A 13,862-nucleotide genomic window follows, 5' to 3' on the forward strand; every position below is an offset into this window, starting at 1 on the left:
CAATACAAATTACCTAAATCAAGCGAAAAAGGGCTCAAGGCAGTCATATCTGATCTTATGCATGCAGGTGTCATAAAGGAAATAGTGAGCAGCCCATGTAACAGTCCAATCCTTCCTGTTGTAAAGAAACAAAATGATGCCAATAGATTAGATGGTGAGCAATCAGTTACTGATAACACAGTATATCGATTAGTTATTGATCTCCGAGAAATAAATAAAATAGTAATTCCCCAGTTTCCCGTGGTCCCAGACATGAATAGTCTTTTCACCATGATTCCACCCTCTGCGTGTTTTTTCACCGTAATCGATTTGAAGAATGCTTTCTTCAGCATTCCAATTGCCGAAGAATCTCAATATTTGTTTAGCTTCGCGATTTTTGGTAGATCATTCGCGATGACAAGAATTCCTCAGGGATTTGTTGAGTCCCCGAGTATATATAGTCAATGTCTTAAACGTCAATTAGACCAGTTCAATCCACCTTCAGGCTCTGCATTGTTGCAGTACATTGATGATATTTTAATTGCCTCAGATTCCATGACACAATGTAAGACTGATACTGTTGCATTATTACATCATTTAGCACCTCTGGGCCATAAGGTGTCCCTTCCAAAATTGCAGTATTGTAGAGAGGAGGTCACCTATCTAGGACACCTCCTCTCTAAGGAGGGAAGGAGATTACATCCAGACAGAATTAAACTGGTTCATACAATGACTGCACCATGCACCCCTTCTGAAGTCCGAGCATTTTGGGGATTTACATCCTTTTGCAGACAGTGGATTCCAAATTTTTCACTTATAGCAAAACCATTGACTGCTCTGACACTTTCAGATGTGCCCTCTCCTGTACCTTGGACTGACAAATGTGAGGAGGCTTTTCAAGATTTAAAAAAGGCGATGTGCTCTGCTCCTGTATTGGGTAATCCGGATTACAGCAAACCATTTGTTTTATTTGTGCATGAAAAGCATGGCTGTACATTGTCTGTTTTGACACAGGATCAAGGTGGGAGACAACGCCCTTGTGCATACTTCTCTTCCACCTTGGACACTGTGGCGCAAGCTTTGCCTACTTGTCTTAGAGGAGTGGCTTCTGCAGCAGCTGCGGTGAAACAAAGTGAAGGGTTTGTTGGTGGCAATCCGCTCACTGTGATGGTTCCTCATGCCGTTGATATTTTGTTAAACAAGACACAGACGCAGCACCTCACCAGTGCTCGTCTAACGGGTTACGAATTAACATTGTTCAGTCCAAATATTACTTTGAAGCGGTGCAATGTCTTGAACCCAGCTACGTTACTACCCCTCCCTCAGGACAATGTGGAATTTGATCATAATTGCATTTTTGCCACTGAGGAAGAAACCAAGGGACGGGTAGACTTAACAGACACTCCCCTATCTGACCCACAGGGAGAGCTGTTTGTAGATGGGTCTTGCTTCAAGTTACCAGATGGTACGACCACTGCAGCCTATGCCGTCACCACAGTCAAAACAGTGGTTGAATCTCATAGAATCCCGCAAAATTCGGCACAGGCTGCAGAATTAATTGCCCTCACCAGAGCTTGTAAAATAAGTGAACATCTTAGTGTTAACATCTACACTGATAGCCAATATGCGTTTGGAGTAGCTCATAATTTTGGGCGACTCTGGGCGAATAGAGGCTTTATCACGTCACATGGCACTACCATTCAGCATGGCAACTTGATTGTGACACTTTTGAATGCTCTCAGCCTGCCCCGTCAGGTCGCAATCATTAAGTGTAGTGCCCACAAAAAAATTACTGATGATATAGGACGAGGAAATGCTTTTGCAGATGCTACAGCGAAAGCAACAGCACGAGCACCATTTGACAATGCATATGTTGAGAGTAGCATCAAGGGAGAGCCCCAGAACGAAGTATTAGAAAATACCATGCAGTGTGTGAGAGATATTCAAGCAGAAGCAACAGCAGAGGAAAGGGAACAGTGGGAGAAGAACGGTAGACTAGACAGTGAGGGTTGTTACACAGATGACACAGACAGAAGAAGATGGATGTTACCTAATTGTTATGTACACGCTATGGTTACTATGGCCCACAGTCCTGCACACATCAGTGCCCAAGGCATCAAGACAACTTTGGACCATGTTTGGAGTAATCCTCTGATATCCAAAGCTGCTAATAACCTGGTTAAAAGTTGTATGGTGTGTGCAGTGCACAATGCAGGAAAAGGGACCCCTACGCCCCCTGGCCACTTTGCCCCTCCTGATCTCCCCTTTGAAGCTATACAGATGGATTTTATCCACATGGAACCGTGTAACAAACTGAAATACGTGTTAGTGGTAGTATGCATGTTTTCAAAATGGATAGAGGCCTACCCATTAAAAGACAATGGTGCCCTCTCTACCGCCAAAATATTACTAAAAGAATATTTTCCTAGATACGCATTGCCACGATTAGTCTGGAGTGACAATGGCAGTCATTTTGCTAATGAGGTAATGGAGAAGGTCTGTACCGCCCTTAACATCAATTTCATGCTGCAAATCACCCACAATCAGCGGGCCTTGTAGAAAGGTATAATTACACCTTGAAGAGCAAAATAGCTAAGATTTGTGCTGAGACCAACTTAAAATGGCCAGATGCTTTGCCCCTAGCATTAATGTCCATCAGGATGACTGCCAGTAGCAAGTCACGATTATCCCCCTATGAAGTTGTCATGGGGAGGCCAGCCAATATCTGGGGGGTACCACGACCAAAGAAGCTTTCTGAAGTGCAATATCCTTTGTTTGTAGATTACTGTAAACAATTGACTAAAGATTTGCGTTTGATCCACCAACAGGTCAAGGCCAGCCTACCGACTCCTCTTGAAGGCCCTGGTCACCCTTTTAAGCCAGGGGATTGGCTTATGACAAAGAATTTTCAAAGAACCAACAGTCTTCAGCCCAGGTGGCGGGGGCCAGCCCAGGTACTGCTTGCAACACAGACAGCGGTGAAAGTGGAAGGAAGGAAAAATCTGGATACATGCTAGCCACTGTAAGCGTGCACCAATTCCACTACAAAGTACTCTAACAGCAGAATTACCATTGTCTCCTGATTACAGAGAAGTAGGGAGACAGGAAACACCTCCACAGGTTTCAAGTGCTACTTCTGCTCCTGAGGTGACACAGCAGCCCAGTGACGAAGAGTTGCTGTTTGAAGATCAACAAACTCATCGATACAACCTGCGTCCTCGCCCATCCAAATGAACAGAATTTTGAAGGTGCGTAAGGTGGTGACCCCTACGAAAAGCTACATTTACATCACCCTGATAGCTCCTAGCTTGGAATTGCAAACTGAGGTCTTTTCTGAATGGCCAAGGAATCCTTTGCTCAGCAGAATACGGCACGCCTGCCTTCATGAAATACAGTTCCCCGCTTTCACCGCCACCGGCATTTCCGATGCCATTGATGTACCAGCATTAAAACGAGCTATCCTCACTGTTGTTACGCACACTTTGGGCGACGAGGTTGTAAATGACTGTGATGACTAAATTTCCAGCATGAACAGGAACACGGGTGACTAGCCTGTGCAACGACACCAGAACATTGGTCAGAACAATTGTCTCAACGAGAACACAAGCATAGTGGGATGCAGCTTGTGCAACGCTATTATCTGTGTTAAAAGCAGTGGGTAAATGGAGTTAACAGTTCTGTGACTGGCGAGAAAAACCAAGTACCAGTTCTACGGAAGCGGCCAGCCATTAGGGTTGGTGCGGTTTGTAGTCCCAGCGGTAAAAAAAAGGTGCCCTTTTCTGTTTAATACCCAAGCACATCACTGATCTGGTTGAAAATTGCTGGCCTCCGCCCTCACTTTGCTGAGACACTGAACGAAACTGACAAACTATACTGAAGACGAACTTTGAAGTATCGCGACTTACTCACTGGGAGTTGAGACTCACCAGGAGTTAAAACTTGAAAAGGAGAAGATAAGGGACCTAGGATCAAGCCAACATCTATTGTCCTGTATTTGAAAAACTTGTTCATGGACCAACCAGTGCAGCCTAACTGCTAGAGTGGAAAGCACGGCGGTGCTGAACCCTAGTGGGTGTGAACATTGAAGGAAAATTTACTTATCTGTATCTATACGTATATGATTATTAGTATAGTGATATCAATATTTTGCATTTACATATTTGGTAATTGTGTGGGTATATTTTTGAACACACATAGGCGGTTGAGACGAGTAAAACGGTATCATAGAAAGGTTGTAGGACCAAGGAGGAGAGCACAATAAAATTATGAAAATATATCCATTTGGCAGGACAAATATCCCTCTAGAGAATAGGGAAGAGTGGCCTTATAACTATTTCTACAAAACAACAATGAAGTACCTAGTGACCCTCATGTTAATATGTATAATGTCCAGTGGTGTTGACTATTCAAACGTTGATTATGTTCAGAAGAAAAAAAAACTCAAAAAGGGTCGATTGTTAGAATCCATTTTGAATTGCTTAGTTTCTTTTACACGTGTAAGTTTGAGCTTTTGTTGTCTCTGAACGCACTGTCTATCACATATGTTATCTTATGTATATTTGTTTAAGTAAAATAAGCCTGGTTCCACACCATAGGCTTGCAGCTGGTTTCTTTCCCTAACTGGGGCACTGTACTCATTATAATTATGTGTTCAAAATAACTAACTGACCTCGGCTGTGGTATTTTGGGGAGGGAAAGGCTGATATCTATACCTTTGAACCACGTAATCCTTTGAAGGGTCTCAAGAATGTGGGGAGTCAGGCAGCTGCAGAGGGGAGGCAAGGACAAAGCTGGGAATGGAACCGGTGTGTGGAAAACTGATTAACTCCTTAAAATATCTGTATGACGTATATCATTATTTACACATTTTATGTATCCTTTGATGTAGGAGTATAAATATCACTGTTAAACGCTTCATGCTAGCACACTTTACTTCGGGCCTGGGATGCCAGTGGTAAACCTGTCCTCTTTGCTGCAGCAAAAATAAACAGACCTTTGGTCATTGATTTTTCACTCCGGCTCTCCGTGTCAAAAACTCCTTTGTAAATGCATTTGTAAGTATCTGCAAATATGTGCATTTGACAGAGCCGCCTGAAGTTGAACTCCGACAAGACGGAGGTCCTCATCCTCGGACGCACCCCCTCAGCGACTCCTGGTGGCCCACCATGCTGGGACCCCGCCAACGCCAGCCAACCACGCACGCAACCTGGGTATCGTCCTCGACTCTGCTCTCACCATGTCCAAGCAGGTCAACGCAGTTTCCTCCTCCTGCTACAACACCCTCCGCATGCTCCGTAGAATCTACAAATGGATCCCGACGGAAACCAGAAAAACGGTGACCCAGGCCCTCGTCAGCAGTAGACTAGACTACGGCAACGCACTCTACACAGGCATCCCAGCAAAAGACATCCGATGCCTCCAACACATCCAAAACGCCTCCGCCCGACTGGTCCTCGATGTACCCCGCCGCTGCCACATCTCCCTCCACCTGAAAGACCCCCACTGGCTCCCCATAGACAAGAGGATCACCTTCAAGCTCCTCACCCACGCTCACAAGGCACTCCACAACGCCGGACCTCCCTACCTGAACAACAGACTCAACTTCTACGCCCCCTCCCGCCAACCTCGCCCTCGCCATTGTTCCCCGCATCCAGCGCAAGACCTCCGGGGGCAGATCCTTCTCCTACCTTGCCGCCAAGACCTGGAACACCCTCCTGACCTCCCTGCGGCAGACCCAGGACCTGCTCGCCTTCAGGAGACTTCTTAAGACCTGGCTCTTCGACCAATAGCAGCACCACCCCTCCCCCCACCCCCCCCCCTCCCCTCAGCGCCTTGAAACCCTAACGGGTATGTAGTGCGTTTTACAAATATTGTGATTGATTGAGTTTTTTAAAAATTGTATTTAATGTTTATTATTATTTTCAAAAAAGTTCTGGAATACTGTTAAAGCCATCGCTAGACCAAGCCCAAGAGATCCCCTTGTTGTGAATGTGGCCCACTTAGGATTTGACATGGATGTCAAGTACCAAGCGATGAAAACTATGAGAGGAGAACTCGTCAGATACATCAAAGAAAGAGCACATCGTAAGTCACGATTTTACAATCTACAGTGAACCTAAAATACTGTCATCAAGATATGACAAGCTCACTAGAAGAGTGCTGGCATGGACCCATTCCAGTTAGGTTGAAAGGCAGACAAAACTTCCAATCGCACTTTTTTTCCCCTCTTTTAATTTTACAGCTTCACACAAAATATTTGGTAAACAAAGTGCATGTTACGAAAACATGAAGGTGCATTTCACAAAAATGGTAATTTTATAAAAAGTAACTCAAGTCTAGAGCTCCGGTTGTAGAATCCAACGGATGCCTTCTCCAGTAATCCATTGCTAAAACAGTACCTTTAAAAATACTACAACCTCATACAAAAACTATTTTTAAAAAAAATTCAGACTCAAAAGACCTGCAACAACGTCAGGAGGTTCTTATGTAGCTTTTGGTCCAATGTCAGGACGTAGACGTGTGGTTTCTGGCCGGACGCAAAACAGCTTAATTGTGCTTTCTACAAAATGAGGATGTTAGTTGACTTCTTGCAGTTTCCCTTAACTTGTCAAAGATCACCAATACACATCCTTGAGTGGATCACAAGTCAGTAGCTGCCGCAAGACTCAAAGAGCAACTCCGGGGTACATCCTTGGCTCACAGTGCATAGCACCAGTAGGGTAGCTGGACAGCCCTTGACCATATATAGTTCTTCCGTCAGTGAATGATGCAGGGGTCATCAAGATTGCATGCTCACCCCCCGGCATGCCATAGTTTAAGTATGGGGACGGCATATAAGGCTGGCCAGTTGACTGAGGGTGCAGGAACTGAGTGCCTTGTGGACATCCCACCAAGGAGAACTGAGCCGCCGCTGGCATGTACATATTAATATTCTCTGGACCAGGAGGACACACATTGTTCTGAGGAGGCCGCGTATCAAGCGAAGGACGCATCACAGAGCTGGAGCTTGAGCTGGAGTGTCGGGACGGGGTCCGGTCGGAGGGAGGGTCCGCCTCCAGTAGGCGGCTCTGTATGGGTGGAGGCCCACTCTGCAGTCCCTCTTCATCCGCTTTGATGCACTTGCAGCAACATATGCCCACGAGCGAGCCAACGATGATAAAGGTGACAAAGACACTGCCCACTAGCAGGAAGGGCAGGTACATGGGTACTGGAAGCAAAGAGAGCGAGTTAGAAACTATAATCAAACAAAAATTCATATATCACAGTAACAATTTGGCATTCATTAAAAGTAGTGAGCAAATATTTACAATTTCACTTGTGACTGCAACAATTGTTCACTGCCAACACATATGCATAAAGAATGTAAGGCAACATCACAGTAACAAATGGCCTTCGCTCCAAGTCACTTCCCCCTCCATGTACTGAAGGCCACACTTAAAATATTAAAACTTCCACTTCACTCAAATTCAGCTCAGGGGTTGGTGGGGGGGGGGGGGAATCCAAACTGACTCAATGGTTTCCATCTTTGTGATCCGAGAAGTACTCACGAACCACCCCCATAAAGAGTAAGCTACTTGAGTTTTTGTGTCAGGAGATGTTCAGCACATTAACTTTTTCATCCTTTGGAGTGATGATTCAGCTTAATAGAGGGAAAAAAGTAGGAAGGAGAAAAGAAAAAGGAAAAAAGGAGAAGAAGGGACCCCCACCAACCACAAACACACTTCCGATTCCTTTCTGAATTTATACATGACCCACTCACAACATACCAGATGAAGAGAACAAACAAGAACAGCCAGACAGCAGTAGCCAGTTTATGCCAAAAATGCCCAACTCATCAGTAAAGTAGTGGCTCATCATAGCAGCTATACAAAGTGAAGTACAAAGGCGGTACCATAACTGCACTCAATGGAAAAGAAGAACCAATACACATTCCATACTATAATTGGGAATGTCCTAATCCTAAACAGGTAGTATCCCTCTCCAGCAGGGGGCCTTTGAAGGAATGCCCCGCTTAATCACACACACACACACACACACTTTAGATTTTACAAGATTGGCTTGATGCAATAAATATACCTGACTGCAAGCCATCCATTGCTGAAAATATAAAATCTTTAGGATGTATCAGCTATAAAACCTGAACATGCACGGCCACATTCATGTACTAGTAAAAAGTACCAGCACCAAATTGGAATTCAAACCCATTATACCTACTGAAAATTTAAATAATTGTACAGTCTTACCACCAAGGTTTGATCGCAAAAACTCCCTACAGCCAGAAATTCCCAAAATCCACGTTCCAGCCAAAAGCTGCTTTCTAAGCCACAGCTAAACTAAACAGTGCCCAAACATCAGACCACGTAGCACCCGTCCTCCACCGCTTCAGCTGGCTTCTAATTGAGGTTAGAAGCTTTTCTAAATGAAATTGGAAGCTTATGCAATATGGCATGTCTTATCCACAAAGCAATACAAGGAAAAGCAATAAACCATCTTGTGATTCTGGCTCACCCCAGTGTGGAATCTTTCAAATGCATTATTAGCTCATAAACCAACACCGCAACGCTTTCTTGCTCATGCTAACTTGCCTTTCTGATCTATTGGGAGTTGGTTTGTGGTGCTTTACGGGCCTCTCTGATAGCCAAACCATTATTTTATTTTTTTGCAATGAATCATTTCAGTCCGCCATCCCAGGAAGAGTGATGATGATATTGAGCTCCATTACTCCATCTTAATCTACTTTTCCAATATCACCTTCAAACATGACCAGTCCAAACTCCGACTCATGAAGAAAGACAATTAACATGATTCCAATACGTATTGGATACTCTACCTCAACTATTTCCAGTCAATGTCTGCACTATTGCTCACCAACGTGCTAATCCTAGGAATGTTTTTCCACCCCTACATTTGCTTACTCACTCTGGCTCATCTATCCTTTTCCTGCATAAGGTACTTTACTTTTCATATTTAATGTGTAGCCCACTCGGGTTGACACTTCTTTTTTTAACTCCCTGCTTCTGTGTAAAGAACTATACTAGCCTAGATTATCCTACAGAAAAGCATAAAATAATGAAATTATGTTAACTCATAAGCACTGGATTTTTTTTTTTAAGTATGCTGGAATGATAGCCCAACCCACCCTGCTGTACGCTAAAATCAGGCAAGCGGATCTCTATTTTTCCTGGCCTATCCAAGCAATCCAAAAGGTCAGACAGGGAGGGCGGGTCATAATTTTGATATGGATGAGTTGAAATAAGAGCAATGGGGGTTTCTAGTAAGCAATAGACATGACCTCTGCATCCCCAACCCCATCCCAGTTGTTGCTATGTGAGAAATATCAAGGCTATTTTCCGGTCTCGAGTACAAACAGAAGTCCAAAGAAAGCACAAACACTGCAACATCAACAGACTATTAGTGACAATACAGATATAAGTTAAAAAAAAAAAATGGAACGGAGTACACAGGCCCAAAGAGAATTGTCAAGAGCTATGGTTTCAAGGGCAGTACTTATGAGTCCCAAACCAAAACCTGAAGGCACTGCAGAGACCGAAAAGCAGAGGGGACCAGAGAATCACCAGGCTAGTCACAGCCACGGGCCAAAGTAGAGGAAAGCATGACTGGACTAGAACTCCAGCTCACTTTCAAGTTTTTGTCCCATCTTGGTGCGTATCGCCCATATTATAAAGGCTTGAATAGGAACGTCTAATAACCTACACAGTAAGTAGCCTCCACCAGTGCCACATCCTTCCCATATCTGCCACAAGATGTGAAGCCCCCTTTTTTATTGGGACGATGGTCAGGGGTGGGGGCCTTCATTGCTTAAGTTTGAGGGCAGGTGCGGATGCAAAGGGTGCAGGTCAGAGCCTAGAGTAGGCTTTGAAGTCTCAAGGTGGCAGGCAGACTATAGTCATTCTAATGCAGACTAAAGCGAATCATGAATGCAGATCAGCTAAGTGGGAGAGAGTTTGCTTAAATTTTCCTCAGGTGTTTTTGCGAGATGTATTTATTCCCCACAATAGCCACCACTCCCAGTCCACATGGTGGGATTTTCGGGTATTAGGTGGACAGGGCCTGCCTGGGGCAGACTAGGTGAGCTTGCAGGAAGTATGATCCAGGGTGCCTAGAATTTTGCAATTTCTAAGGAACGTTTACCCAAAATGGGTGCTTTAAAGGGCACGTGAAAGCTTTGAAAACAGACTTCCTTTTTTTTTTAAAAAAATGGGCAGAAGAGTTTTTCTTGATATAAAAGTGGGATCGGCTAAATGCTTCCTGTGTTTCATGAAGCTAACATGGAGGCTAACCTTGGCACCAAGCTGATTCACGCTAGGAATTGCCACTTTTTGCCTACATAAACAGAGCTACTGAATAAGAGAAAAATTGACAGAGTCATTAATTTCTGCATTTTTATTGATTAATTCTTCCAAAAACGCATTCTTTCTTTGTACCTTATGCATGCTCGGAGTCTGGGGTAGAGTCCTCTGCCCACTCAGGAGACAGGCTAACACAAAATTATAGAATGCAAACGCAATAACTAATAGTCAAAGTCACAACATGATATACAACATGTACCCAACGTGTGTGCATAGTTCGTGCTGTGCCACACCAGTCGCTCAGTCCTCGTTAACAAAAAAGAATAAATAAATAGAGCATTTTATTTATTTAGGATGCTCGCATTCTACTATTTACGTATAAAAGTGGATCAACTCACTGAAAGCATTAATAGGGTGCTTGAATTTCAATTGTGGCCAAGTCTGCTCACAGGCGGTGGGTGGGCGCTGAAAGGCAGGAACATTTGAGGGGGCTTACATTTTCTTTTTTGCTGGCACTCACAAAACCTTTGCAGGTTTCACCCCAGAAACTGGATTAGATTTACTCCGCTAGGACAGGAGTACATCTGTCCTCAAGAGAATGTAGAAATAAACACCACGATAGGTGTTTGGGGGGGGGGGGGGGGGGGAGGGAGCAGCAGCTCTCCACAGATACAAATATAACTCACTGGAGGGGGGCGGGTGGAAATTGCTACAATCAGGCACATGCAGTGTAAAATGGAGACGTTTCTGGAAGCATAAATGTTGGTGCACTGGAACACTATTGGAAATTGCAACACGCACGAAATGCCCGAGTTGTGCTGAAAGTACACGAACAACGTGTGGGAACCTCCGGGTGAACTTGTGTGGAGGCCAATACTTTGGAGAAAAAGTCACTTCTAGAGTTTCTACACGAACTGGCCCAAGGGTCACCTAGGAAACCCAAGTACCCTGGGCCCAAGGAACGATAACCTGCTGCCTGACCCCCGACCCTTGGAGAGAGTTGGCTACATCAAAGGGAACTCCGCGCGCCATCGACGTCTGAAAGGTCCCAGGACAATTACCCCACCGAAGGAAAACACGGACGTGAAATCCTATCCCCGTGGTCCTCTCAGACAACAAAACAGTTCGTTTTCAACCAGATTAGGTAGACTGTCAATTAAGTATCCTTCAACAAGCAACACTGCTACAATTCACCAATCAAGTTCCTGAACTGTACCCCAACACTCACTAGTAACCATCAGAGCTGCATCCCCCACATAACCCGCATCTTCCCACTCAGCAGGCACAAGTACAGCGCCGCCCCATGCACTCCCAGCAGTCACCAGAGCTCCACTCCCCACACTTCCAGGGACCAGTGCAACCCCATACAGCCAGCACTACTAATGCATTCCCCACATACCCCATATAGGCACCACTGCTGTACTCCCTACACACTCCCCACAGACCCTACCCCCCCCACAGACTTCTAGATACCTTTTCAACTATCCCCACACTACTAATGCATTCCCCACATAATCCCAGCAGCTACCAGAGCACATCACACACACAGCCCCTCAAAAGCTGCATCCCCCCATCCATCATGTACCCACACTGAGGTGCACCCCTCACCTGCGGGCGGGTAGGTGCTCCCCATCTCCTCCGGGTCCTCGGCGGCGCCCTCGGGGTAGTCGTTGCTGCACAGGCTTTGGTCCAGCCGGGCCTCCGGGGCCGAGCAGCAGTAGCGCAGGCCGCACGTCCCGCAGCAGAAGGCGGCCTCGGGCGCGTCGTACCTCTCGGGGCACTGGAAGCCCCCGCGCCGGTGCCCCTGCGGGCCCCCGTCCGCCCAGGGGTGGCAGTACTCTCCTGCGGCCACCCGGAGCAGGGGGAGCAGCAGCAGCAGGGCTCCCTCCATGGGGGCCAGGAGCGGGGCGAAGTTCAGGCGTAACTAGCCGGGAGCGTAATGCAACTAATGAAGACCCGTAGGAGGGAGAGGCAAAAATGGAGCAAAATATAAAGCGTACTCACTCAACTGGTGGGGCTAAACCAAATATCGCAAAATAGAGAATGAAACAAAAACTAAAATAAACTAGCGTCCGGTGGGCTCAGTTTAGAACAACGAGTGAAAAACAACACTAAAAGTAATTTCAGCTAAAACTGGCAAAATAAAAAAAATCAGTCGCTGTAAAATTAACCAAAACGAAGCCCCCCCCCCCCGACAAGGCACAGGGGTAAATTACGATTAAAAAAATGAGAAAAAGTTAACGAGGAGCAAGCTGAAAAAATAATTCAACTTTACAAAAGCGCTGATGCGAAATACAGACTCTTGGAGAGAAAAAAAAAGTTGGTCTCCGCAGTTTTCTGTTAACAAAGACTCCAAGTGTTGGGGAGCCCGGGCTCCACGCCTCTCTCCCCCCTTTAGTCCTGCTCCGGCCTCTGAGCTGCTGGGGAAACACTCCTGACAAACTGGCCACTGTGTCAGGCCTCAAGAAAGTGCAGGGGGCTGAATGAGATGCAGTCCTTCACGTGAAGCCGCCCCCTCACCCTGCCTTAATCCCCTCGCAGCCAAACCCACCCCCCAATCCTCACCGGGATAGGCCCCTGCTAATGAGCACAAGCCCCCACCCAATTAAAAACACATTCCTCTTAGAATTCAGTGGGGGGGGGGGGCGCTTCTCTCCGCGTTGTGTTGCGCTTTGCCACAACCTTGCACAATTTCTGCGTAATCCTTTAATTGGCTGCTTGGAGTGAAAAGAGGCCGCCGCTTACGCGCCCGAGTGTGTAATTGTGCATGTGCTGAGTGACACCGCAGCCAGCCTCGCTTTGTGGCGAGTGAATGGGCGAAAATATGTCACGCTGGGCGCGGAGAATGCATGGGGTGCAGACGAGCGCAGGATGAATGGCGCTTTTTGGGTAAAAACACGCGTGCACGTGTTACTACGCCGTGTTCTCCTTTCAAGTGCTGTCAACGCGTCACTGTTTTATGGATCTGGCCGCTCGTTTTTTTAATGGCACATGTTTTACGACGTGGTCATGCGGTTCTGTTTTTTTTTCTCAGCACGTTCTTGAAGGCAATAATTTAAAACTGAACCACAAGTTCCGGGACAGCAGAGGGATTTGTGCACGATTGGAACTCTAATTTACTTTTCATACGGCTGGATAAAGTATTCATGCCACGTGCATGTGCTTCAAAGACTGAGGGGCATAGACCTACACAGCTATTACAAAACCTTGGACCCATCATCATCCCGTCCCCACAGCACAACTTTTAAACCGCTGTAGAGTACGTGCAGTGGGCTGTTCAGGACAGCTGATTTTTTTAAGCTTTTGAGGCACCTTATATTTAGGGTGACAACCTCCTTCCAGGTCACTATGGGTACGGTTCTCAGGCCCAGACTTTGGGATGTTAGCCTAATGCATTCTGGGTGCTGTAGTCTTGCTGTACGTCCTTTGAACTAATTAGACTGCATACCTAAAGTAATTTTTTGTAGTTGATAATGTTGTGATTGGAGGGAGTGTCCTTAAAGATACTGTGTGAGGTGGTCACACTACTTGTATTTTTGTGCCTTCTAGTAGTGGAGCAGACGCAAAGAAATA

General features: G+C 45.8%; 1 protein-coding gene across 1 annotated transcript; it reads right to left on the bottom strand.

The window, feature by feature from the left end:
- Positions 1 to 6,181: 6,181 nt before the first annotated feature.
- Positions 6,182 to 12,760, bottom strand: LOC138261514 (protein shisa-1-like). Its single transcript, XM_069210524.1, has 2 exons — positions 11,898 to 12,760; positions 6,182 to 7,186 (listed from the first exon to the last, which is right to left on the bottom strand). Exons 1-2 carry the CDS (start codon positions 12,178 to 12,180, stop codon positions 6,645 to 6,647), a joined length of 825 nt encoding a protein of 274 aa, XP_069066625.1. The 5' UTR covers positions 12,181 to 12,760; the 3' UTR covers positions 6,182 to 6,644.
- Between the last annotated feature and the right edge of the window lie 1,102 nt (positions 12,761 to 13,862).

Source organism: Pleurodeles waltl, chromosome 2_1, assembly GCF_031143425.1.
Source record: "Pleurodeles waltl isolate 20211129_DDA chromosome 2_1, aPleWal1.hap1.20221129, whole genome shotgun sequence".
In the NCBI taxonomy this organism is placed as follows: Eukaryota; Metazoa; Chordata; class Amphibia; order Caudata; family Salamandridae; genus Pleurodeles; species Pleurodeles waltl.